General features: G+C 47.9%; 1 protein-coding gene across 3 annotated transcripts in view; it reads left to right on the top strand.

Annotated features, from left to right (window-relative positions):
- The window catches only part of EFCAB8 (EF-hand calcium binding domain 8), a 66,607-nt gene that overhangs the window by 28,129 nt on the left and 10,490 nt on the right, over positions 1–27,988 (top strand). For all 3 annotated transcript variants that reach the window (XM_049650935.1, XM_049650934.1, XM_049650936.1), the window contains 11 exons: positions 5,755–5,822; positions 6,145–6,296; positions 7,707–7,844; positions 8,300–8,413; positions 9,598–9,825; positions 10,584–10,654; positions 11,641–11,845; positions 12,706–12,918; positions 14,045–14,179; positions 22,752–22,973; positions 23,536–23,673. In XM_049650935.1, coding sequence (XP_049506892.1) covers positions 5,755–5,822; positions 6,145–6,296; positions 7,707–7,844; positions 8,300–8,413; positions 9,598–9,825; positions 10,584–10,654; positions 11,641–11,845; positions 12,706–12,918; positions 14,045–14,179; positions 22,752–22,973; positions 23,536–23,673 — 1,684 coding nt within the window. The remainder of the gene's footprint in view (positions 1–5,754; positions 5,823–6,144; positions 6,297–7,706; positions 7,845–8,299; positions 8,414–9,597; positions 9,826–10,583; positions 10,655–11,640; positions 11,846–12,705; positions 12,919–14,044; positions 14,180–22,751; positions 22,974–23,535; positions 23,674–27,988) is intronic.

Here is a 27,988-nt window from a genome sequence, read left to right as displayed (position 1 = left end):
TCTCCCTCCCTCCCTCTATTCCTTCCCTCCTCTATTCCCTCCCTTCCTTTTCTTTCTTTCTTTCTTTCTTTCTTTCTTTCTTTCTCTCTCTCTTTCTCTTTCTTTCTTTCTTTCTTTCTTTCTTTCTTTCTTTCTTTCTCCTTCCTTCCTTCCTTCCTTCCTTCCTTCCTTCCTTCCTTCCTTCTTTCACAATAGTGATTAGTCACACAAGTCTATGTACCTATGTGTCCCTGTAAAAAAGTAAAAACATTATAAATAAAGCTGCAATCCTATCCTTGCTCAGTCCCCACTGTCTCACTCTGCTCTCAAATGTCTCACCTCTATCATTTTCGTGTGTACCTCTCACTGTGCATTTCGCAGTAGGTTTTTTTTTCCCCTGAGGGTTTTTTTTTCCCCCTCTTGCCTCTGCTGTTTTCTTCCTGCTGCACGTCTTTACTCCTTGGACCCTTCAGGTCTGTGACATTTTGCTCCTGGGCAGGTGGAACCATGAAGGGCAGCCCCGTCTCCCTGGGGGGAGTAGCAGGAGATTCAAGGCCTGTGTTGGGGGGAGCAGCTGGGTGAGGCACAGCAGGAAGATGGAGGGCCATTTAGGCCCCATCTCTGTCCCTTCCTGTCCTCGTTGTTTGCCAGAGGGAAATTCAATCCTGGGATGGTAAGGCTAATTTAATCTGAACTCCTCATTCTATAGATTGGAAACTTGAGACTCAGGGGGAGGAAGTGATTTGTCTTGGAGCTGACGTCTGAGCGGGGGACGTGTTCCAGGCCTCACTGTATGTCCAGTGTCCTGTTAACCAGAGTACTCTGTGCACATCCCCACCCGAGCCCTGGAGCTAACTGCTGCTTGGGGGAGGGGGCCTTGGAGAAGGCTGATGTGGTGGGGAAGTTTCGGTCTTGGCTTCCGTGCTTGGAGTGGGGCAGTGTGGTGGGGTTCCACTTGGAGCTGTTTTCCAGCAGAGGCTCATCTTTGCTTTGATGGAAGTATTACCTCATGCCTGTGATATGTGTTTCATTCAGCTTCTTATTTTATTGGGTCTAAATGGCAGGTGGATATCACAGGATTACCTCATCCTGGCCATGAAGGCATCCGTGGTCTGTCCCTGCTGCCTCCCTAATCTCACCCCTTCTACCTTCCCACTCCAGCTACACGGGGACCCCTTGTGGTTCAGCCGTTCCCTGTCCCCGGGGCCTTTGAATTGCTTCTCTCTGCCTGGTATACCCTTGTTTTTTGTTGTTGTTGTTGTTGTTTTTAAGTTTATTTATTTTTGAGAGAGACAGAGTGAATGGGGGAGGGGCAGAAAGAGAGGGAGAGAGAGAATCTCAAGCAGGCTCCACACTGTCAGCACGGAGCCCGATGTGGGGCTGGAACTCACCAACCATGAGATCATGACCTGAACGGAAACCAAGAGTCAGACACGTAACTGACTGAGCCACCCAGGCACCCCGCCCTTGTTTTTTGTTGTGTGTTGTTTTTGTTTTTTTTAACATTTCATTACTAAAAATTCCAAACACACACCAAAGTGGAGAAAATAGTATAATGCTTTAATATCACTAGTACCTAGTCCAAGTTAATCTTCCCCCATTTGTCTCAAACGTGTCTTTTTACAATTATTTGGAAAGAGATATAAACAAGTTTCTAGATCTTGAGCACAGGAACGGTGAGGTCTGATGCATACCAGCATCCTTTGGGCCGCTCTGTTGCAAGTGAAGTGAGCAGCCGTGGAGATGGGGACTCCAGTGGCGACGCCATTGTAATAATTCAGCTACATGGTGATGGCCTGGAATCAGGCTATGGAGAGGAGACAGAGAGATCTGAGATGTATTTTGGGGGCTGGTTGGAGAATGTATTTATACACAAACCTGCCCCTGTGCTTCTGGTTGTCTGCATGCAGTACACATGTCAGCCAGCAGGTGGCACCATTGACTGCTTGCTGGTCTTGAGTTCCAGGCGAGGACCTCTTGGGGCGTGGCCTCCGCAGGTGGGGTCTGGCGCTGTCACCCCAAACTCTGCCTCTAAGTCAATAGTACCCAAAGCAATATACACATTCAATGCAATCCCAATCAAAATTGCACCAGCTTTCTTCTTGAAGCTAGAACAAGCAATCCTAAAATTTGTATGGAACCACAAAAGACCCCAAATAGCCAAAGTAATATTGAAGAAGACCAAAGCGGGAGGATCACGATCCCAGACTTTAGCTTCTACTACAAATCTGTAATCATCAAGACAGCATGGTACTGGCACAAAAACAGACACACAGACCAATGGAATAGAATAGAGACTCCAGAATTGGACCCACAAACATATGACCAACTAATCTTTGACAAAGCAGGAAAGAATGTCCAATGGAAAAAAAAACCAGTCTCTTTAACAAATGGTGCTGGGAGAACTGGACAGCAACATGCAGAAGAATGAAACTAGACCACTTTCTTATACCATTCACAAAAATAAACTCAAAATGGATAAAGGACCTGAATGTGAGACAGGAAACCATCAAAACCCTAGAGGAGAAAGCAGGAAAAAAATCTCTCTGACCTCAGCTGCAGCAATTTCTTACTTGACGCATCCCCAAAGGCAAGGAAATTAAAAGCAAAAATGAACTATTGGGACCTCATGGAGATAAAAAGCTTCTGCACTGCAAAGGAAACAATCAACAAAACTAAAAGGCAACCGATGGACTGGGAAAAGATATTTGCAAATGACATATCAGACAAAGGGCTAGTATCTAAAATCTATAAAGAAGTCACCAAACTCCACACCCAAAAAACAAATAATCCGGTGAAGAAATGGGCAGAAGACATGAATAGATACTTCTCTAAAGAAGACATCCAGATGGCCAACAGGCACATGAAAAGATGCTCAACGTCGCTCCTCATCAGGGAAATACAAATCAAAACCACACTCAGATATCACCTCACACCAGTCAGAGTGGCCAAAATGAACAAATCAGGAGACTATAGATGCTGGAGAGGATGTGGAGAAACGGGAACCCTCTTGCACTGTTGGTGAGAATGCAAACTGGTGCAGCCGCTCTGGAAAACAGTGTGGAGGTTCCTCAAAAAATTAAAAATAGACCTACCCTATGACCCAGCAATAGCACTGCTGGGAATTTACCCAAGGGATACAGGAGTACTGATGCATAGGGGCACTTGTACCTCAATGTTTATAGCAGCACTCTCCACAATAGCCAAATTATGGAAAGAGCCTAAATGCCCATCAACCGATGAATGGATAAAGAAATTGTGGTTTATATACACAATGGAGTACTACGTGGCAATGAGAGAGAATGAAATATGGCCTTTTGTAGCAACGTGGATGGAACTGGAGAGGGTTATGCTAAGTGAAATAAGTCACACAGAGAAAGACAGGTACCATATGTGTTCACTCTCATGTGGATCCTGAGAAACTTAACAGAAGGCCATGGGGGAGGGGAAGAAAAAAAAAGAGAGGGAGGGAGGCAAACCATAAGAGACTGTTAAAAACTGAGAATAAACTGAGGGTTGATAGGGGGGTGGGAGGGAGGGGAGGGTGGGGGGTGGGCATTGAGGAGGGCACCTGTTGGGATGAGCACTGGGTGTTGTATGGAAACCAATTTGACAGTAAATTTCATATTAAAAAAAATTAACTGTTTTCTAATTCCCTGAAAAAAAACGAAAAAGCCTCAGCTTCCGAGGCAATGTGGGCCTGAGATGTTGGCTCCCTGGCAGCCAGCCTGAGCTGAGTTCTTGAGGTGCTTGCAGCCAGCAGTGAATCTGAGTGGAGGAGCCCTGGTGGAGCCCGAGGGAGCGTGTAGCCGAGCGTGTGGACCGGCCCACAGCATCTCCCCTGCTTCCCCTCCTTCTTCTCTCACTTCTGCACCGCCACCTAATTGAAGCCACCTGAGCTGCTTGCCATGGCCTTCTTTCCTGCATCCCCTCCGAGCTTCCAGTCCCTTCTCTGCCCAGTAGCTATCTGCAGACTGGTCTCCTTCGGCTCACCTATCAAAGCCACCTGTTTATTTCCCTGCAGGACTTACCATGATTTGTGAATGTCCATCTCCCTGTCTCCGTTCATTTATTTGCTCCTGCTGTTTCTCTCTGGAAGGAAAGCTCCACGAAGGCAGGGGCATCACATCTATTTCCCCGGTAATCCTGGAAGGGCACAGGAGGGAGCTAGCAAATCTTTGTTGCACCAGTGAGTGAGTCAGCCTGAAATAATTTCTAGTGGCCGTTCTTCCAGAAGGTTTCTCTGTGTGTATATGCACACAGGGAGATGTATCTGGTTTGACAACAAATGAAATATGTTTATTTGTTATGTTCCTCTTGAAGTTTCAATTTTTCGAGGAATCCTTCTGGCAGTAGAAAGGAGAGCAGGTTTGGAGGGGGAGCAGGACTAGAGGTCAAGAGACGCGCTGGGAGGCTGCACAGAAATGGAGAGGCCTGAACTAAGCAAAGGCCGGGGCGATGGTGGGTTGTGGGCCATGAGGGTTTAGGGCCCAGCTGGATGATGGGAATGCTGGAGAGGGAGCCTGCAGGATGACCCCCAGGCAACCGGGTTAGAGCCCTGGGGAGTGTCAAAGGAACCAGTTGAAGGGCAGGTTCAAGGAGGGCGTGCTGTGTTACGGGGCTGGTGTACCGTTCGATGGGGGCCTCTGAGTTGAGTTCATTAGAAGGGAGAGTTTGAGTAGAAGGAGCTGGCAGAGTGGGATGGATGGGTAGGAGGGAATAGCAGATGCAAAGTACTTTGGGGCCTGGTCTTCCTGAAACTCTTGCCTGCCTCACCCTGGCCCTCCTGAGCCCCATCCAGCCCTGCTGCCCTCTTCCTTTCCTGCCACACTCACCCTGGGTCTGAATCCTGATGCCCCCACCTTGCCAGCCTTGTGGCCTTAGGCAGACTCCTTACTTTCTGCTTTCTGTGTCCTCATGACACGGTACAGGGCTGACGACACTTTCTAGGATTATGTGAGGGGTGCGGGTGATACACGAAACAGGAACCAGCACAGAGCAGGTAGGGGCACAGCTCTCAGTAGCTTTCTTCCCTTCCCTCGGCCCTTGGAATATCCTCCTCCTCCTCCTCCTCCTTCTTTTCTTTTCTTTTCTTATTTATTTATTTATTTATTTATTTATTTATTTTTAGTGTTTATTTATTTTAGAGAGAGAGAGAGAGAGAGAGAGAGAGAGAGACAGACAGACAGACAGACTATGGGTGGGTGAGGGGCAGAGAGAGAATGAGACACAGAATCCGAAGCAGGCTCCAGGCTCCACACTGTCAGCACAGAGCCCGACGCGGGGCTCGAACTCGTGAACCGTGAGATCATGACCTGAGCCGAAATCAAGAGTCGGATGCTTAACCAACTGAGCCCTCCCCAGGTGCCCCATGGAGTCCCCTTCTTTTTAAAAATTTTTATCATGGGTTGGGGGAACACCCGTCTCAGTATGGTTGGAGCGAGGATCACGTTAGGTTTGCCCTTGGAACGAGGCAGATGTGTCCCAGCACTGAGTTGTTGCTCGTGCCCTGGGGTTGCTTCCCCTACAGGTGAGGGGTGGGCGCCTCCTCCATGAGACCCGCGGCAGCCGCTCTGGCTACAGTGCTCAGCCCCGACTTGGCTGCAGGGTGAGCCCTGGACAGGGTCTCTGAGGCTGCTCCTCCCCTTCGTGGGAGAGGTGATGACTCTCCCTGGCCTCCCTGCGGCCCTGCCTCCAGCTCCCCTCCACCCCAGCCTCAGAGACTCCCCGGGGCCCTGGCTCCCAGCCTGCAGCCTTCCCCCTTTCCTGTTGTAGGTTTTCAGTGCTGAACTTAAGAAAAGGGATTCTTTGCTTTGATTATTGCCCAGACAAGAACTTGGTGGGTAAGTAATCTTCACGGCACACGAAGCTGCTGGCCTGGTGGAACTGGAGTGAGGCTGCTGGGGGCGTGGGGACTATCAGAGCTGAGGAGGAGGGCTTGCAGGGCCCGGGTTCCTCTCCTGCTGCTCTGGTCCCCACCTGTGGGCACCTGGGGTGGGGTGGTGACTCAGTCTCTGCTTGGCATGATGGGGCAGCAGGGGGGCGGACTGTCACGACCACCCCCTCCCCCCCCATCTGCTGCACCTGCCTGGGGTCCAAGGCATGGTCCCAGGAGAAGTTCTCAGCGTAGGACCCCAGTGGTTAACACCCATTTCTTGACCCCAGTGACTGGCGGCTATGACCCCCTCATCCGCCTGTGGAACCCCTTCTTCTCAAAAAGGCCCATGTGGCTGATGAAGGGGCATCAGACCTCCGTGACGCACATCCTCATGAACAGCAAGAACAGCAGCATCCTCTTCAGCATCTCCAAGGACAAGGTGCTGTCCTCGTGGAGCATGGCTCTTACACCCGCTGGTCCCTGTTCCCCGGCAAGGACGCTGGCCCAGGGATGCTGATCTAGCTCGGTCAGCTGGGGCCCAGGGGAGTGGTGTGACCTCCCTGCCTGTGGCTGCACACCTAGGCTAGGGCGGAGAGGGAGAGGCCCCAGGTGGAATCACCAAGAAGGGGCCATGGGTCTCTGAGAGCCCCCGCCAGAGGCCTGCGCCCGCTCTGAGCGGTCCACCAGAGCTGGGTTCCCGTGTGGCCCAGCCTGGCTTCTTACTCTGTGGTCCTGGGCCAGGCCCTTCCCTTTCCTGAGCCTCCGTCCCCTCATCCACAGGATGGGTTGTTGGGAGTTAGAGGAGAAGAGCTGGTGGTAAAGCCGCGGTGTCATGTCTGGCGCGTAGTAGGTGTGTGATACGTGGGAGCCATTCCCTCGCCCTCCCTCTGCCCCTGGACCCAGGCTCACACCTCAGCTCTCCTAGTGACCCCTTCTCGGCTGCCCTGGCTCTCAGGGCCTGACTGGAACTTCTCCAGTGCCTGGGGCTCCCTCGCTCAGGGCCTGTCCCTTTGCTGCCCCACATCGATTGGTTCAGAGTACCCCCCATCTGCTGGGCTGCCGGGTGTTCTGGTCAGTGTGGGGATGAAGGCCAACGGCTCCAAGTGCCCTCCATCCGGGCACAAGTTTGTGTCTTCTGGGACTCAGGAGACTGAGAATTGGCGGGACCCTTGGGTCAGCCAGGCCACCCTCCCTAACACGGCCCACACTGGCTGTTGTCTGGCATCTTCCCGGCAGCCCCCAGAACCGGGCGTCATGGCCTATCTGAGGCTGGAGGGGCAGGCGGCAGGGGCAGGCGGGCCCCAGTCCTCACAGTAGTGATGGGCAGAGCCAGGATATGGACTGGAATCCGGTCGGTCCCAGTCCCTGCCCTTCCCTACTTACTGCTGGTGTCTCCAAGCAACGTGTGTCCCGGAGGGACTTCGTGGGGCCTCTCTAGGGATGGCTCCTCCACTTGCGATGAACTCGACGGGCTGACCTGGAGACAGGTGGGCTTTTTCGGCAACTACGTTGGTAGCCACTGTGTGTCCTGCCTGGCGTTAGCCGAGGTCGGCTGGAGTGGAGCCTGTGAGGGTCTGCAGGGGCGTGTGCCGTCTTGCTTGGTCTTCATCCTCAGCCTTTGAGGGGAGGCCATGGGGGGAAGAGGCCTCGGGGCGGGGGGCGGTTGCCCCAACTTTCTCATCTGAGCGTAAGAATGGCAACTCTGTTACGCGGTCGGGATCCGTGCAGCGGGCGCGTATGGGAAGTGCTTACACTGCGCGTGGCTGGCCCTGCTCACATCCCAGGCCTCAGGGGCCGGCCGTGTCCCCCAGGGCCCACTCTCGGCCTCTGCCTGCTTCCCACCCCCCAGAATATCCGCGTGTGGGACATGCAAGACTACATATGCCTTCAGTCCTTTTGTGGGAAGCTCTTTGCCCTGGGCAACTGCCCCATCACCAGCGCCTACTTCCACGAGAACGAAGACAGCCTCGTCTGCACCACCTACTCAGTGAGTGCTGCGTGGGGAGGGAGGCCAGGAGCAGAGACTACGTTAATCAGACCCCGCCCATCCCTCAAGGAACCTATGATGTAGAAGAGCAGAGAATGTCCGCAGAAAATGCTCCGCGTGGTGATGGAGATTTATGCCTGGTGCTTCTTGGAGCATAGAGAAAGGGTCCTTAGCCTAGCCTGAGGCAGGACATAGTCAGGGAAGGCTCCCCGGAGGAGGAGACACCAGATTGATGCTTTTTGCTTCCTAGAAGTTATGAGGGACGTTGGGACTCCCACAGAGTAGGGGTGAGAGGTATCGGCAGGCATGCTGAGGAATCAGGAGGCCTTGCTGGGCTCAGGCCTGTGCACAGTTAGGATGTCTTAATGTTGCAATTAATTGGAAGTGTTCCCCTGGGGCCAGTCACTGAGGGCAGAACCCAGTGCCCAGTTGCCTGCCCCTCTCCTCACCTGCAGATTGGGATCCTAAAAGGGTACTTGGAGACCAAGGGGCCTGGGAAAGCAGGGCAGAAGACCTCGACTTACAGCACACCCCTGTGTGCCATCCTCTACAGTAAGATTTTTAAGCAGGTGAGCGGGCTGGGGCCGGCCGTCTCTCGGGCTGGCAGGAGTGCCGGGTGACGCAGGGCAGGACCCAGACCTCCTGCCGTGCCCGGAGAGCAGTCAGCACAGCGGTGGGGTGGGGTGGAATTCATAGCATGGATGGTGGTGTGGGACAGCTGCTTGGGTGTGAGAAGCAACCCCGAAGAGGGGTCGGCGGCCTGAGGGGGGCAGGGGCTCTACCACTTGGTCAGTGGATCACCTCATTCCCCCCAGCCTGCAAGCCCCTGGCCACTGCCGCAGGTCAGCTCTGGACGTGCCGCCTCTGTACGCGGAATATGAGGTGGAACACTAGGTGTGGGCCGCTCTGCGAGGTTCCCCAGGGGGGTGCTGTTCCTGGGTGTCATTATCCAAGAAAGCCAGTCCAGGGAAGGGAAGTCCAGGGAAGTCTAGCACCCTCATCCCGAGTAGAGATCTCTGGGTGGAGCAGAGCAACTGGGCATATGGTTTTTGAGGGGTGGGGACAGAAAGGGCTCCCAGGCCCTCTTCCCACTTCCACTGGGACCCCTTTTCTGGCCTGGGCTCTGAGCAGGACAGGCTGTATCTGCTGTAGAGATAGCCTTTGGCTGCACGAGGCCATCGTTCACCTCTCTGCACTTCTCTCTCAGGCTGGTTCCCGGCACCACCATCCCGCACACCTTAGGGCCCTTTGATGCCTTCCAACAGTTAAAATAAAAAATCCCCAGTTTTTCTAGATTGTTCTCAGCAGGAGGGTTGGTCTGAAACAGGCTCACCTGCTACTGTTGCATTGAAGTGGAGTGACTATCCTTTGTTCTCAGTATTTCCTTTCTTAGGGAGCAGTTAGTGTGTTTCCTGTTGTTTTCTCCCCCCACCATTAATGATGCTTCAGTAAACATCTTTTCTGACTTAGAGGTTATTTTCTCTGGATAGATTCTGAGTTAAAGGGGATTTCACCAATGTGGTTCCTTCTAAAAGAGTTGTGCCAGTTTGCACTGGCCTGTGTTCCAGAGCAGAGGAAGGCCTGTTTTCAAGAGGGGCTTATCCAGCAGCAGGAACGCCTTGAATGCCTGTCTTCTCAGTGCATAGCGGGGAAGTGGGGGGCTGGGCTGGCCCCAGCCATGACAGGGGGAGGCCACCCTTGAGAGTGGGGACACTCTGTTCTCCAGGAGCCCCAGCCGTGTGCTCCCCCACAGGTGGTGAGCGGCTGCCTGAGCAGCTTGGTGACAGTGTGGGAGATCACGATGGGCAGGAGGATGATGGAGTTCTGTGTGACTGGGGACCAGCACGTGGAGCTGACCACCATGTGCCTGGATGAATCAGAGCGGCGCCTGCTTACGGGTTTGTGCGACGGCACCATAAAGATGTGGAACTATGCCGTTGGCGAATGCCTGATGACCTTCCCCAACCCGGACCAGCTGGAGGTCGGTGTGGTGTGTCAGCGGTGCCCGGGGGGGTGCCTTGTGAGAAGCAAAGCACACCTCTCATGACCCTGGGGGCGCACTATCTTTTTATGCCTCTTTTTAAGGCTGTGCATATAGACTGCCTGGCTTCTTGCCTCCCTGAGCCTTTGTGTTCTTGCCTGTAAGGTGAAGGTAGGGAACAGTGCCTGTCCTTAATAAGGATTCTACGAGGGCTGGCTACCCTTGTTCTTTTAATTTGTTGGCACTCCTCACCCCAGGTATGAGAGCTTTGGATGGCATTTCCAACAGTGGGGCCCGGTGAGCCCCATGCTCACTCCTGTCTGGGAAACGCCGGGTCAAAGGGACAGGGTTATAAAGGCAGTCTGTGGGTGTGGCATGGAGCAAAGCCAGCAGTCTCACTTTGGGACTTGAGCCCACTACTAACTCTTACGAAAGTCCTTGAACCAACTCAGAAGGAGCATTTGGCCAAGTAGCCAGGGATCTGAGTACTGGTGCGGATCCTATCAGTTATTTGACCTTCCCAGTTATCCCCCTGTTGAATGGCCATGGATCCCTACCCTGTCTATCTCCTCCGAGTCTATCAAGTGAAATCATGTGATGTGAGAGCGCTCTGAAAAACATACGGTGGTATCACTAGAGAACTCTTATCATCGTGGAGAGGGTTGACTTCTTGCTCGGTATGATTAAGAAGACATTTGGGGCCCAGGGCCATTTTCTCTGAGGCACCTTAGGGCTCTGTTTTCTTTTATCGTCAACAGGTTAGCGGGATTGTCCACATGAACAAGGTGTTCTACGTGACAGGATGGAGTAAGAGAATCACTTGTTTCACGTGAGTGGCAAGGGTGTGTGTGGGGAGCTAAGGGCGGCTGACGGTTCTCTCTCCTTTGGGTGGGTTCCCCTATTCCTAGCTTCACTCGCTTTGGAAGTCAAGCAAGAAATTCATGGTGGGTAATGTCCCTTGCTTCATTTGCTCATCCATCCGTTTGTCCACCGTTCCTTGAGTATAACATGTCCTAGGCTTTGTGCTACATGCTGGGGGTGGGTATAAGCAAGAATGTGTCTCTATCTTCCTAGAGGGAGGCAGATGCTAACCAAATAACTTCATTTATAATGGTAAAGTCTGTTGAGTGCTGTGGGCAGGAAGAAGTACTGGTTTGGTTTTTTTTAATATTTATTTTTGAGAGAGAGAAAGGCAGAGTGAGTAGGGGAGGGGCAGAGAGAGGGGAACAGAGGTTCTGAAGCGGGCTCCTTGCTGACAGCACAGAGCCTGATGTGGGGCTTGAACTCACAAACCGCGAGATCGTGAGCTGAGCTGAAGTCGGACGCTTAACCAACTGAGCCACCCAGGCACCCCAAAAGTATAGGTTTCTATGGGAAGGGAAGGGAAATCGGATTTAGTCTCAGGGGCAGTCAAGAAACGCTCATCTGAAGCTGTTGTGGGTGGAGTGGGATCTTCTCAATGAAGCAGCAAGGGACTTGGGGTGGGAGGAACATTCCAGGCAGAGGGAACAGAATGTGCAAGTCCTCTTCTTCTTCAGAGGGCCTTTCCAGGGCCATGGCTTCCCTGCTTTAATCCTTATTCAGCTGTCTGAATGGGGCGAATCTGTAAGATTAGTTGATGTCAAGCCCCTAGGACAGGGCCTTTGTAGTAGATACATGGTGGGTGCTTAGTGAATGAGGTCAACGGGGCAGAGCTTCCACCTGAGTGTCCTCTTCTGAGTCGCCTCCCAGAATCTAAAGGCCTCGGTGATCCCCCGACCCGGGGCGGCACTAAGGCTGAGCGCTCTGCCCTCCCGCCTCTGGCCCTGTGTGCAGGCTCCACGAGACCAAGCCGATGCTTCGGTGCCACCACTGGCAGAACTTCCACAAGGAAGATGTCCTGAGCATGGCCAAGTACCAGAACCAGTTCCTCGGGACCTCCTCCTACAACGGGGACGTCCTCCTCTGGAACGCCAACCTGTTCAAGCCCATCCTCAATTTCAATGCCTCTAAGAGCCCCTTGCCTTTGCTGCCCAAGAAGGTATGGTCAACAGGGGGCACCCCCCACTCTCTCTCAGCGGTGGGCCAGAGTCAGCTGTAGGGCCCGGGGGGTAGGAAGGACCCCCAGGAAGGAGAAGGGATGGGATGACTTCTTTTGCAGGAGGTTGGGAGCTGGGTAAGTGGGTGCTAGTTTCTATAATTATCCTCATTTGACAGACAAGGAAAGTGAGGCACAGAGAGGTTAAGCATCTTGCCTGAGGTTGCGCAGCCAAGAAGGGATAGGTCTGGACCCAGGTAGTCTGACTGCAGAGCCTGTGGACTGCTGGTCCTGTTCTGTCTAGTAGATGACTCTCTTCTTGAAGGCGGCTCACATCTTACCCATCACTATTACGCATTACCACTCTGGGCTCACCAGGCTCATGGTAGGGACTTAGGAAACCCACACCATCTCAGAATTACCCTATCTTTGTAGATCAAAGCTACAAGGGGACTTTGGGGTCACCTCATCCAAGAATTTTCCAAACATGCCATGGAGAAATTCTCTGAGGCTACTGCAGTGGCTCCTAAAGCAGTTCAACTTTTTATCTATTTTACACTTCGGAGCTTCCCTTAAGATTAAAAAAACCCTCCAAAATGTTTGGAATCCACTGTCCATTTTACAGATGGGGAGACTGAGTCCCTCACGGGAGCAGTCTCCTGCCTGTGGGTACTCGGCGTTCGCGGTTGGACCAGGGACAGGGTTATAAGCTCTGGTTTGATGCCCCTAAGGGTACTCGGTTTCTAGGGAGCAAGCCCTGGGGTGCCTGGAGGGCCCTGCAGTGTTAGCATTAGGCCCAGGAAGCCCTGCATTTCCCTCTGGGACACTGCAGTGCCCTGAGGGCAGTTATCTCCCTGGCACAGATCCAAGAAGTGGACAACTCCCCGGCAGAGGGTTTCAGGTCCAGCAGGACCTATGCGGAGCCCAAGAAGTGGGCACACAAAGCCCCCACACAGCCCCCGGACCCCAGGGCCAAGACTGCGGCCAAAGCTCACCTACAGCGGAACGTGATGTCAGCTCCCCCAGTGATGAAACGCCCCAGAGACAGGGAGCCAGAGAGGCCCGTGCCCCTGCAGGTAGGAGCGGGAGCCGAACCAGGTGGCTTCGCTGTGTGTGTGTTTTCTTATACGGAGGCACTTTTTCCAGAGCCCCTTTAGGTCCCTCGGCTCCTTCTGAGCGCTGCAGCCAGGCGGGCCACCTCCCTGGTTAGGTTCACTTCATCCATCGCCCTCTGCTGCCTCCAGCCTGGGCACGGTCCCTTCCCAGAGCATGACCAATACCGGATCCCAGCATCTACAAGCTTGGGGGCAGGACCTGGAGGGAAGACAATCCAGGGAACCTAGAGTCACAGGCTCGGTCCTGGGCTACTTTCTCAGTCCTCCAGCATGTGTGTCCTGCAGAGATGAGCCACTGGGGCCCGCCAGCCTCCCTGCCCAAGCCTCATCTCCCTGGAGACCAAGCTCCAGAGGCCTGAGGCCTCAGCAGAGGCAGACTACTTCTCTTCTCTGAGCCCTCCTCTCTGCTCCAGGAGAGAGCAGAGCTTCACCCTCCCAGGCTTGACCGATGCTCTCATTTTGGGGGAGTAAGGAGATAGAGCAGGGTGGTTTGGCCTCTGACTCTCAGCAGTGGATACGGTATCTCTCGTGTGGGTCTGGGGTCAGAATACTTCAGCGATTGAAGTCCGATTCCTGTTCCTGGGAACTGAGGCTTGAGAGAGAAGCTCCACCTTCGAGACAGGCTCCACGCGATGCCTGTCCGGCGTAAGCAGTGCAGACCTAGATCCCACGTGGCCCGCTCTGCCGTAAGATGCACGCACTGTGCGTTCTACAGGGACGCTCGGACCACCTCTGGAGTGTCAGGGTTGCGCCACCGCACGCACACTTTCCAGAACCATGAGTATGCGCTCCCCAGTCCTCCCCTTTGGCCAGGGTATCTCTTCCAGGACAAGGAGAGGGTTTCCCCAAAGGCAGACTGAAGTCTCTGCCCCGACAGAGGAAGCTCCTGGTTACTCAAAATGGAGACTCCCCAGCATGGGCGTGTCTTTATTGCAGGATCCATTAGACACCTGGCTGTCCCTTTCACAGGTCGGTGTGTTTACTGACGGGGGGCTGGGGTGCTCGTCCTTTCAGCATCTGCCTCTGGTCTCCCCCCGCCGCCCCCGCCGCCCGCATGATGACTTGGGAGGCCCATTTTGCTTTCCAGAAACCTCTCAGTGCTGAAAGCCCTAAGCTGTTTAGAATACCCTATGGCAGACAGTCAGTTCTCAGAGATGCTCAAAGGAGAGGAGGGGAGTTCCAGAAGAAGGTTCTGCTGCAATCCAATGCATCGGTGGAGAAGGTGGGCCACGCTCAGGCAGGGTCTGGGGTATGAGCTGGGGTTGGGGGTGGGTGGGTCTGGGATCAATCAGGATGGGCTGGAAGGGGAGGGCCTATGAGCCTAAGGGGCCAACCTGGTTCTCCCCGGGACCTGGAGAGGCATGGTGGAGGTGAAGGTACCACTCAGGACTCCGGCTTCAGGGCCACTGTGTCTGGGGGAAGCTCCTTGAGTGTATGCATGGAGGAGGGTGCAGGGTCCCCCCCCCCCCCCCAGTTGGTGGGCTGCCCTGGGATGTAGGAGAAGCAGCATTGTCAGAAGCCACTGTTAAAATGTCCTCCTGTGCTCTGGGAGGTTGTTTCGTACAATATGTGAGTAGGGTTTGGGTCATCTTTGTTCTTCTCCCTTCCTCCTGCACCTTTCCCCCTTCTGACCCTGGACGCCCCTCACTGTGCCGTCACCACTAGATGAAGTGACCACTCAGGCCCCTTCTAGCTTTGATGTGCAAACATAAGGTAATTTGGAGGCTCTCCGGGTTTCCTAAGACCCTACCAGGGGCCCAGTGAAAACCCAAATCATAGTTGTGTTAAGGTGTGGCAGCACCGTCCCCTTCCCCAGCTCCAGGGCGCCAGGGACTTGGGAATAGGGGGGCAGTGCCGGCAGGGCTGGGTCCTGCGGTGGCGGAGTGGAGAGCTGCGAGCAGCTGGACAGTCTCTCCTCCAGGTTGCAAATGTGCTTTCCCCCTCTTTTAAAAAAGTGCCTTAGGGGCACCTGGCTGGCTTAGAGCATGTGACTCGTGATCTTGGGGTTGTGAGTTCGAGCCCCACGTTGGGTGTAGAGATTACTTTTCAAAAACCTTTTTTTAAAAAACCTTTTAAAAGTAGCAATCCTAGCTGGTTAAAAAAAAAAAAAAAAAAGAGGCAGCAGCCACACATTACCCAATAGTAGCAGCCCTAGTCAATTGGTAGATTGGTTTAGCCTTCCTCTTTTTTTTTTTTTTCGTCTTCAGTGTTAAATTTGTCTATATGCTCACATCCTTTTTATTTTTAGACCAGTGATGTAAAATTATAGCTATGTCCTGCCATTTGCTTTTTAAAAATTTAACTACATGGCATGGATATGTTTCTGTATCAGTAATTTAGATCCAGCTTATTCTTTTGTTAACTTATCTTTTTTTTTTTTTTTTTTTTTTTTGGTAACAGTTGCATAGTGCCCCATAATTTGCATGTATCACAGACTCTTAAGCCAGCCTTCTCTTGATAGACATGTAGGTTGGTTCCAGTTTTTAACTTTGAGCAGCTCTGCACGGAAAATCCTTGTGCAGATGCCCCTATGCGCTTGTGCGAGTGCATTCAAAGGGTGAATTCCTGGAACCAGGGTTGCTCAAAAGATCCCATCCCTTTCAGCCTCTGAGTCTGACTGAAGTAGATGACTCAAAGCCCAACCTTTGACTGTGACCTGGTCCCATCAGGGTCCAGACGGTTATTCATTGAGTGTTTTCCATGTGCCAGGCCCTGGGCAGGCAGCAGTGAATAACAACAGAAACGAAAACCTGTACCCTCATGGAACTGACATTGTAGTGGGGTGAGACAGACGATTAACTAGCTAGCAAAATAAATGGTAGGTCACAGGGTGAGCAAGTGCAGCAGAGAACCCAGAAAACCAAGGCGACGGTAGGGGGTGGCGTGGGAGGTAGAGAGGGCATAGCTATTTACATAGGGGGATCAGGGAAGGCTTCACAGAGGAGGGGACATTTTCACAGAGCTTGAAGCCTGCTGTCATTTGCAAGGCTGGTGACCCTGGCAGAGGGAGCAGCAGGCACAAAGGCCCTCACAGAAGAGCTTATTTGGAATGTTCAAGAAAGAGCAGCACTTCTCTCTCTCTAATTAGGAAGTGGTACATGTCCTTCACTTAAAATGAAAAATTCAAGCCTTATAGGGGTGTCTAAAGTAAAACAATGACTTACCTTCTTCCCCCGTCTCCAGGGGTAACTAGTGTTAAGGTGTGTTGTAGCCTTGTAGACATTTTTCTGTGCATACGCAAGTATATACATGTACGAATGTGTATATGTACCTCTAAATATTTTTTCACCAAATAGCATCAGATTATACGTACACTACTCTGCCATTTGCTCTTTTTCACCCAACACCTCATGGCATCTCTCCCTGCCAGTGGTTGGGAGGCCACGGCCCCTCTCTTAGCAGCCGCGTGGTATTTTGGTGTATGTGGTACCTATCCAGCTGGCCTGCTCTCGCTGGTAGAAGGTTAGATTGCTAGGTTTTGCCTTTATAGCTCACATTGCCATGGACATCTTTGTACACGAATTTGTTAGCTCTCTTGTCTATTTCCCAGGATTAGAAATGCACTCTTAGGAAGCTTTTGATACGTTGTGTTATATTCCAGCCTGTTAATAATATCAGAGTAGTTAATACTTACTGAGCTCTTAGTATCTGCTAGATGTGAGCCTCAACATTTACATGAATTATTTTTCTCTCTCTCAAACAGCCCGGGTGGGTATGTACTATTATTATTTCCATTTTGTGGATAAAGAGACTGGGGCTCAATGAGGTGAAGTGACCTGCCCAAGATTCTCACTGTCAGAAAACAGCTGAGCCAAGGCCTGATTCCAGATCTCTTTGTTTGCAAAGTCTGCATCCTTGACTATTTGTGCTGTTACTGTTGGCAATTCCTTGGCTTTTTGTAATCTGGCCTGGTGATCTGAGTGTAATAGGATTTGTATCATGAATCTTGACAGGATCTTTGGAGATTATATGCAAAGGACTGAATGTCTATTGGTGAAATTCCAGGTACTATGGCTGGTGTGTGGGGGGGGGGGGGGGGGGGGCTGGCAGTCATGTCTAAGGCTGGCCTGCTTCTTCTTTTTTTTAATATAATTTATTGTAAAATTGGCTAATGTACAGAGTGTAAAGTGTGCTTTTGGTTTTTGGGGTAGATTCCCATGGTTTATCACTTACATACAACACCCAGTACTCATCCAACAAGTGCCCTTCTCCTCAATACCCATTGCCCATTTTCTCCTCTCCCCTAACCCCCTTCAACCCTCAGTTTGTTCTCTGTATTTAAGAGGCTCTTATGGTTTGCCTCCCTCCCTCTCTGTTTGTAACTATTTTTTCCCCTTCCCTTCCCCCATGGTCTTCTGTTAAGTTTCTCAAGATCCACATATGAGTGAAAACACATGATATTTGTCTTTCTCTGGCTGACTTACTTCACTTAGCATAATACCTTCCAGTTGCATCCATGTTGCTGCAAATGGCATGATTTCATTCTTTCTCATTGTCAAGTAGTGTTCCATTGTACGTATAAACCACATCTTCTTTATCCATTCGTCAGTTGATGGACATTTAGGCTCTTTCCATAATTTGGCTATGGTTGAAAGTACTGCTATATAAACATTGGGGTACAAGTGTCCTTATGCATCAGCACTCCTGTATCCCTTGGGTAAATTCCTAGTAGTGCTATTCCTGGGTCGTAGGGTAGTTCTATTTTTAAGTTTTTGAGGAATCTCCACACTGTTTTCCAGAGCGGCTGCACCAGTTTGCATTCTCACCAACAGTGCAAGAGGCTTCCCATTTCTCCATGTCCTCTCCAGCATCTATTGTTTCCTGATGCTGACTCTCCTTCCTGGCTTCCAAATACTCTGTCTTCCACCCCCATTGTTTCCTAAGCAGCAAAGTCCTTTCCCTCTGGGTTACTGGGTGGTAGACCGTGGAACTTCTCAGGATGCTGTCCTGGAGAGGGTCCAGAGCTCCTAGGTCACCCTCAGTCCCAGCCTTTCCTCATCCTCTTTCCTTAGGATGAGAGAAAGGGTGGACTGGGGCAAGGACTCCTGGGGGAGTCTTACCTGTCAGGTCTCCTTTGCCACTGTTACTGTCTGGCCATGTCCGAAGACTGTGGGGTATGGCAGATAAGGGCACGTGGAAGGAGACAGGAAATAGATCCAGGCACAGCCGTGTCTCTTACCATCTGTGGATGAACCCCAGTCCTTGGCCCTTTCCTTAGTGGTAAAGGACCAGATAGGTGGGGAGTGGCAAATCCCTCTGAAAGACATGGGTAGCTTCAGCTTCTTCTGAAGGGGTCTCCAGGCAGACCTTTAGTCCCCCTGCACTTGAGAACTGTCTGAGACCACTGGGTGGAGTGAGACTGGAATGTCCAACCTCAGTCCAGAAGCTCTTTCCAAAGTGGGCAGGATACTATCTTTGAGGCTTCAGGGGCCAGGTGCAGAGTGCAAAAGGCATAGTGTTGGTTACCTGCCTTCCGACCACACGGATCCCGCTCCATCCTGTCCAGGGTGGGGTATCCTACTGTGCCCCTCTTCACTGTGCCCACTCCTGATCACTGGCCGCACAGCCCCGACTGTGTGCTCTCGCAGGCCCACGGCCCTCTCTGAGCCTGCAAAGGTCCCTCCCCATCATGCACCTTCAGCCTGCCCATTCAAGCTGTCCCAGGGCTGGTGCAGAAAGGATTGGGAAGGAAGCTTCAGTTTTCCCCAGTTCAGAAATGGGGGATCTTTGTGGCACATCATTTTGGTGAATCCTGTGTAGCTATGAGGAGTCATATTTTAAGAGAATACTTGATCTAGAGTATGACAAAATTTACTTTAACAGTGATAATGACAATGATAAAAAAATTAAGTGTGCATCTTTGAGATTTTTAAAAAATGTTTGTTTATTTATTTATTGTATTTATTTATTTAGAGAGAGTGTGCACAAGCAGGGAAGGGGCAGAGAGAGAGGGAAACACAGAATCTGAAATAGGCCCCAGGCTCTGAGCTGTCAGAAGCTGTCAGCAGAGAGCCTGACACAGAGCTCAAACAAACTGTGAGGTTGTGACCTGAGCCGAAGTCGGACACTTAACTGAGCCACCCAAGCACTCCAAGATTTATTTTTATATGCCTGTATCTCGATCTATTGATAGATCTATCCTGCTATAGATACACACACACACACACACACACACACACACACACACACACACACAGAGGTATGGTGCAAGCGGAGGATGGGCAGAGAAAGAGGGAGACATAATCCCAAGCAGACTCCACATTGTCAGCGTAGAGCCGGATCTGGGGCTCGAACACACAAACCGCGAGATCATGACCTGAGCTGAAATCAAGAGTTGAACGCTTAACCGACTGAGCCAAACAGCGCCCCCTGGTTTTGTTTTTCTTAAACAAGACTGGGAGCATTTGAGACTGTAGTTCAGCTGTTGGATTTTTTTTTTTTTTAATCTAACAATGTAGAGCGGACAACCTTTGCTGTCAATACATATAAATCCATCTACTTCATTCTTGTTAATGGCTTCATAGAGAAGGCCAATCTATGCTTTTTTGAGCCTAAAACTTACACAATTTGGTTGGCACATTTGTGGAAAATAACACAAAATTATGAATAAAAAATGAGATACAAAAGTGAAAATTTACTTAAAATGAGAAAAGAAATGACAAATTTCTTTTTCTTTTTTTCTTTTTTTGAGAGGCTGCACTTTGAATACTTTTTATTTCCTTCTTCACCCTATGTCCTCCCTCCTCCAGTCTGGAAATACAGCAGCAGGGAGCTGTGATAAGATTTTTAAAATTTACTCTCAAGTTCATGAAACTCCAAAATATTTACATCATTTAGTCATTTATAGATTTGTGTATGTAAAGTCTTTCAGAGGAGATACTTTTTAAAAAATTATTCCTAGAACTATTGTTATTATTATTATTATTATTTCTTGATATAGAGATCAATGTGGTTACATTTTATTTAGAAATTTTTCTTTCTTTCTTTCTTTGAATCTAAGTTAGTTAAGATATATTATAATAATGATTTCAAGAATAGAATTTAGCAATTCATGGGGCACCTGGGTTGCTCAGTTGATTAAGAGTCCAACTTCGGCTCAGGTCATGATCTCACGGCTTGTGAGTTCGAGCCGCACATGGGGCTCTGTGCTGACAGCTCAGAGCCTGGAGCCTGCTTCGGATTTTGTGTCTCCCTCTGTTTCTGCCCCTCCCCCACTCGTGCTCTGTTTCTCTCTCTCTCAAAAATAAACATTAACAAAAAAACAAATACCTTAAAAAAATTTAGTGATTCGTCAACATCTGTTGTTGCCCGAGTTGTTACTGTTAGCCATTCTGACAGGTGTGAGGTGGTATCTCACTGGTTTTGATTTGTATTTCCCTGATGATGAGTGATGTGGAACATTTTTTTCATGTGTCTGTTAGCCATCTGGATGAGAAAGGACAATAAATTTTAAAACTTACAGCTGACAATTATAAGTCTCCACAAGTTGCTAATTCTTCCCAGGACCTTGGAAGGGCCTTGAACTTGACCTTGAACTTTGCCTTAAGCTTTATGAACTTCACTGGTAAATCTGCCCCTGGCTGTGGTATATTTCTTTGGATTCACTATAATTTATTTAATGAATGCCCAGTTGATTAGACATTTAAGTTGTTCCTAGTTTTTTGCTATTATAAACAAAGGTGTGATTGAAATCCTTATAGATTTATCTGTGCAGTTATGCTAGATTTTCCATAAGTATGGTTGATGGCTCATCGAGTGAGCACAGTTTACATTTCAATGGACGAAGCCATTTTGCTCTCTAAGAAGACTTCCCTCCAACAGTGTGTGAGTCTGCCTTTGTTCTTACACTAAGCCAGGAATGGATATTAGCCTTTTCTTAATTCCTGCCAGTCTGGCGGGTGGAAATTAAAAAAGTTCTTTTGATTATTCGTAATATTGAGCTTTCTATATGTTCGTTAGACATTTGTATTTCTTCCATGAATTAAACATCCATTTATATCCCTTGTCTATTCTTTTTTGCATTAATTTATTAGAGCTCCTTAGATGTGCTTTGGAAAGTGAATCCTTTGCTGTTGTGTATTGCAGATATTTTCACCTCATCTGTCTTTGTGATGTCACACTGAAGCTTTAGTCTTTATCTAGCCATCTTTGTTATTTTCCTTTGTGACAAGAGAGAAAGGCATTGTTTATCCCAAGATCACAGAAACATTTGTTATATTTTCTTCTAGACATTTATAATTATATATTTATTTAGTCATCTTCTTGTCCCATCTAAGTAGTTTTGTGTATGCTGTGATATATGAATCTAAAACTGTTTTTCTAAATTGATAGCCAGTTGTTCAAATGCCATTTATTGTATAGTTTATCTTTTCTCCACTGGCTTGAAATTCTATCATTCTTATATAATATTAGAGTCTTCTATAATCTATTTCTGGGATCTCTCTAATTCCATTGGTATTTTCGTCTATTCTTGCATGTATGTTTAATAATTAAAAAATATAATGAAAGTCTTTACAGACGGTGCATTAGGGGCGCCTGGGTGGCTCAGTCAGTGAAGTGTCCAACTTAGGCTCAGGTCATGATCGCACCGTCCGTGAGTTCAAGCCCCACGTCGGGCTCTGTGCTGACAGCTCAGAGGCTGGAGCCTGCTTCGGATTCTGTGTTTCCCTCTCTCTGCCTCTTCCCCACTCATGCTCTCTCTCTCTCTCTCTCTCAAAAAAATAAAATAAAAACATTAAAAAAAGAGACATTGCATTAAAATCTTCATGGTGATTATTTCTAGATATTGGCATTTTGTGGGTGATTTAAGTTTCTTCTCGTTTGTGCTGTCCACGTTTTGTACTGCGTGCAAGTACACTTGCATAAAATGGGGGAAATGCTTGTCCTTTGTCTTTGGTTTAGGGACTCCTGGTTCTGTGACCCTGGCATTTGGGCCAACAGGAAGTAGGTTAAGCATTTTGTTTTGGACATTGTTTTGGACATTGTTTTGTGACAATCAGGATATTTCAGAATTTTTGCTGTCGGTGACATGTTTTGGGGACACATAAGCCACCACACTGTAATTTCTGATATAGCAGGAATGGATATTCCTGATATAGCAGGAATTCTGATATAGCCTCCAATTTCCCCCGTCTGGTCTGATTCACTCTACTGCCTGTGCTCTCTGCCTCACGTAGGATGGGGGCCAGGAGAGCAGCTCTCTTCTCATGCCAGCCATGCATGATAGCTGTCCGTCCCCATCACCCCTGCCTGGGCCACAGAGTGACATGTAAGGTGAAAGTGAGCAGAGGGGGGAATTAACAAAAGGCATGATCACAACAAGACTTGAGTGAGAATTTGGTTAAGATGCTTTCTTGGCAGTTGGCTGGAAAATATGGCATCTTACCATAGACGTATATGAAGGAGAACGACTGTGTTCTTCAAATCGCTTTGAGTGGAGTTACAGGTCTTAGAAACTCTTCTTTGAGTCTTGGGGTGCATCAGATTTGTATGTCTTTATTCAACAAATCTTCATTGATCATGTAGCATGTGTCAGACACGACTGTAGTTGCTAAAGATAAAAAAGTGAACAAAAAAGACACGAATTCCTCCCCTCAAGGAGCTCACAGTGCAGCCAATATTCGTTACCAGCTACGTAGGAAGAGTGGAGGATCATCACCATCCTCACTGGGCATCTAGGAAATTGGGGGAGCAGGGGCGGGGTGACTTGCCTGAGCCCCTCAGCACCGTGTAGCAGTGGCCAGGGTGAGTCCCGGCTCACAGCACTGCTGAGCTGGCCCGCCTCTCTCGCACAGATCATCTTCCTGCAGACCAGGCCTCGCCTGCCACACACAGCCACCCTGCTGAGCAGCTGCGTGGATGGCCACATCTATGCCTGGTCCATCCATGGAGGCGGAGGTCTGCTCGGGAAGTTCCCTGTGGACTTCGAAGACAAGGGGGATGTGGTTGTGGGAGCCATGGCCACTGATGAAAAAGACTTGATCCTCGTCACAGGGGATTGTAAAGGATACATCAAGGTGAGGAGGAACTGGCTTGAGATTGAGGGGGCGGCGTCAGCCAAGCTCCGGCCACCTCTTCACTAAATGTGGCGCTAGCCTAGTCTCTGCTCCCTCTGGGTACTGGTTTCATTTGTGAAACAGTGGGCAGTAAAAGTCCTCTTCTGCTCTGGTGTGCCCAGGAAATGAGTGAGGATGTGGTTCCAAAAGGGCCTCCAAGAAGCCTCTCCCGGTGGGTCCCCTATTCCATCGTTCTCTTCCTACAACTCCCTCACCCCCCAGCTGTGCATCTCTCTATGAACAGGGGTCTCAGCAGCCAACTTCGTAATTTATGGTGAGCCATGGGGCAAGAATGTCTTGTCCTTGGGCCAGTCACACCCTCTCTGCCTGCTGGCTAATAGGTCTGGCCTACAAGTTCCCTTGGACCCCTTCTGACCTGAGTGTCTGGGTATCTCAGAGGTGTAAGTGAGAACTGCCCCACTCACACCTCAGAGTGAAGACAAGTAGTTTGGGAGGGGCCCACAGCATGAGTTGGTGTTGGTGTCAAGGGATGCTGGGCCACTAACCCACATTTTGTGCCTAGATCTGGGACATCAAAGATTATTGCACATTCAGTGACAAGTGTCCACTTCAACCCAATGGAACAAGCAAGTTCCAGTTCTTAATTCCTGAACGGGTCCAGATCAACCTTCCACACTACATCCCCTTGAAGGAGAAGGAGGTAGGAAGACTCTGGGGGACTCTGAACCCCACTAATGATCTGGGGCCATGGCTCTCTTCCTGAGATTCTGAGTCTTTCGTGTTTCTTGTTCAATGTTGTCTGGTTGATGTGGAAACATTTTTGTTAGCCAGAAGTCACCAAGAACCAGTCAAACACAAGTATACACACCTGCATACACATGCATACACACACACACACACACACACACACACACCACTTCTATGGGCTTTAATCTTTGTGATGAAGGCCCTGGACTCATGAATTCGTTTTAAGATAATGAAAATGTTTATGTATTTTCTTGAGTAGGTAATATATTTACATAGTCAAAAATCACTTGATATTTCCCTAATGAATAATGAAGCTGAGAACCTTTTCCTTAGTTATCAAGAAAATGCAAATTAAAACCACAATGTGATACCACGATATACCTACCAGGATGACTAAAACTAAAAAGACAGGCAATACCAAATGTTGGCAAGGATGTAGATCAACTGGAATTTCCATTGCTGGCAGGAATGTAGATTGGTGTAATCACTTTGGGGAACTGTTTGGTAGTTCCCACTAGAACTGAATATGTGTCTACACTATGATCCAGCAATTCCACTGCTAGGTTTATATCCAAGAGAAGCCTGTGCTCTAAAAGATAATGAATAAGAACATTGATATAATTACCATTTGCAGTAACTCTGCATTTGAAACAACCCAAATGCCCATCAGTGTAGAGTGAAATATAAATTGTGCTATACACACCATATAGAATAATACCCAGCATTAGAAATGAATGGTTTGTAACTATTGATTACAAAATGGGTAATTATTTGAACAAAGTAGGTTAAAGAAGTCAGACATGAAAGAGTATATATTGTAAGTTTTATAGTTCGATCTATATAAAGTACGAAAACAGACAAAACAAACACACCCTATTAGAAGTGATTATCTTTGTGTGGGCATGGATTGGTCGGAAGGAGCCATGAGGGAGACTTCTGGTGGATGGACAATGTTCTGTTTCATAATCTGGGTCTGGTCATACAGCTGTGTTCAGTTTGTGAAAGTTTATTCGTTACATTTATGATATGTACACTTTTCTATATGTATGTTATACACTAGTGAAGATTTTAAAAACTCAGGGTGGCAAAAGGCCTGTAGTAAGGACTCTTAGTCCTACACCTATTCCCTGCTGCCCAAAACCAAGAAAAACTTCTTGTTCCACTTCTGCTGATTTTTGGTTATTCTTCCAGTGTTTATTTATGCAAACAGAAATGTGTAAAGTTCTCTCCTTGTTTTTACATGAAGGTAGCGTGTCATTTACACTGGTGCTCACCTTGTTTTTCTTATTCCATAATATATCTTGGAGATCTTTGCATATGAGTACATTATTCTTTATAGCTGTGTAGTAAACCATAGGACATGTTATTGATATAATTTCCTTTGAAGGGAAATTGAGGTTGTTTTCAATCTTTTGTTCTTAACAAAGGTGAAGAGTGAATGTTGTTTCATATGTGTGAAAAATATGCCTGAAGGATAAATTCCTGGAAGTGGGATTTCTAGATTAAAGGGTTGTATGCATTTGCAGTTCTGATAGCCATCTTGCAGTCTTAGGTGCTTTTTGAATCTCTGCACAAAGATATTATGTCTAGTCTGGTTTTAGTAAGAATAAAATGTCACTGCATTCAAATCTGTTGGGAGTAAGTCACCCATGGGTTCACTGTATGAGGAATCTGTAATGTTAATATAATCGTTATATTAACAACAATGCGTGTCATTTATTTACTGCTTAATGTGTTTCAAGAATTGTGATAAGTGCTTTTATGTGTTCTCTCACTGATTCTCCATAATTGCTCTGGGAGAGAGATGCTACTTTTCAGATGAGGAAGATAAAACTGAAGAGCTGGAGGGACCTAAGTTCACACAACTGCCAGTGTTGGACCTGGGCATAAACTCAAGTCTGACTCCAGAATCTGTGCTCCCGACCATCTGCACTTAGTGTTATAATGATATATTTTAAACAAATTGGGATTATACTGTATGTAACTAGAATTTTCTATATTATCAAACATTCTTGAAAATCAGACTTTCTAATGATGAAGTAATATTTCACTGTATAGAGGTACAATCATTTATTTAACTTATTGTCAGACATTAGAACAGTTTTTAATTTTTCATTATCAAAAAAAATGATAGAAAATGGATAAATTCTTAGATATGAACTACCAGAATGGGCTCAAAATGAAATAGAAAATTTAAAGAAATAGAAAACTTGAATATCACAAGAGATCGAACTAGTAATAAAGCTTTCCACAAAGAAAAGCCCAGGTACAGATGACTTTACTGGTGAACTCTACCAAATAATTAAAGAAGAATTAATGTCAATTCTTCAAGAATTCTTGCCAAAGAGTTTTCTATGAGGCCATGTTACCTTGATAACCTAACCAGACAAGGACATCACAAGAAAATAAAACTATAGGCCAATATCTCTTATGAATACAGATGCAAATGCCATCAATAAAACACTAGCAAATTGAATCCAGCAACATATGAAAAGGATTACACATCATGACCAAGTGAGGCTTATCCCAGGAATGCAAGGTTGGTTTAATATCCAAAATCAATTAATGTAATACACCATATTAAGTGAATAAAGAACAAAAGACACATAATCATCTCAATAAATACAGAAACAGCATTTGACAACATGCAACACCCTTTCCTGATAAAAGCGCTCAATTAACAAGGAGTAGAAGGGAACTTCCTCAACTACTAATGTTTTACTGGAAGGGCAAGTAGGCAAGAAAATGAAATAAAAGGCATCCAGCTTATAATAGCATCAAAAAGAATAAAATATTTAGGAATGAATTTACAAAAGTAGTACAAAACTTGTGCTATTAAAACTACAAAACACTGTTGAAAGAAATCGAAGACAACCTAAATAAATGGAAAGATATCCCATGTTCATGGATTGGAAGATTTAATCTTGTTAATATAACAATATTTTCCAAATTAATTCAGTGTAATCTATCAATCCCCACTCCTTATTTTGCAGAAATTGACAAGCTGATCCTAAAATTCATATGGAAATGCAAATGTCCTAGAACAGTCCAAAAATCTTGAAAAAAGACAGAGTTGGAAAACTCACATTTCCCAATTTCAAAACTTACTGCAAAGCTACAGTGAAAATAGTGTGGTGCTAGCATTAGCATAGACATATAGGTCAATAAAATAGAATTAAGAGTGGAAAAATAAACTGTCAAATTTCTGATCAATTTATTTTTGACAGAGGTACCAAAACAATCAAATGGAGGAAAGAATAATTGTTTAAATGTTTTTAAATCTATTTTTGAGAGAGAGAGAGAGAGAGAGAGAGAGAGAGAGAGAGAGAGAGAGAACGCAAGTAGGGGAGGAGCAAAGAGAGAGGGAGACAGGAGACAAAATCGCAGACAGGCTCCATGCTGTCAGTGCAGGGCCTGATGTGGGGCTCAAATTCACGAACAGTGAGATCATGACCTGAGCTACAATCAAGAGTTGGATGCTTAACCGACTGAGCCACCCAGGGGCCCCAGAAAGAATAATCTTTTTAAACAAATGGTGCTGGGAAAACCGGATATCCACAGCAAAGAATGAACACACAACATAAAGGAAAACATACTTTACTTCATAAATTAACTTTCAGTGGTCATGGACCTAAATGGAAGAGTTAAAATTATAAGACTCTTAGAAGAAAGCATAGGGAGATATCTGCATGACTTTGGGTTAGGCAATATATTTTTTAATTTTTTTAATGTTTATTTGAGAGAGAGAGGGAGAGAGAGCAGAGGAGGGGCAGAGAGAGAGGGAGACACAGAATTCGAAGTGGGCTGCAGCTTCTGAGCTGTCAGCACAGAGCCCAATGTGGGGCTGGAAGAGCCATGAGATCATGACCTGAGGCTAAGTCAGAGGCTTAACTGACTGAGCCACCCAGGCGCAAGGGTTAGGCAATATTTCTTTTTTTTAAATTTTTTTTTAACTTTTATTTTATTTTTGAGACAGAGAGAGACAGCATGAACGGGGAGGGCCAGAGAGAGAGGGAGACACAGAATCTGAAATAGGCTCCAGGCTCTGAGCTGTCAGCACAGAGTCCGACGTGGGGCTCGAACTCATGGACCGCGAGATCATGACCTGAGCCGAAGTTGGACGCTTAACTGGCTGAGCCACCCAGGCGCCCCAATATTTCTTAAATATGACATCAAAAACACAAACAACAAAACAAACAAATAAATTGAATTTTGTCAAATTTAAAAACTTTTGGCCTACAAAAGACACCATATAAGAAAGTGAAAAG

Source organism: Panthera uncia, assembly GCF_023721935.1.
Source record: "Panthera uncia isolate 11264 chromosome A3 unlocalized genomic scaffold, Puncia_PCG_1.0 HiC_scaffold_11, whole genome shotgun sequence".
Lineage (NCBI taxonomy): Eukaryota > Metazoa > Chordata > Mammalia > Carnivora > Felidae > Panthera > Panthera uncia.
The sequence above is the reverse complement of the archived record's forward strand: the minus strand, read 5'-3'. Positions and strand labels throughout refer to the sequence as shown.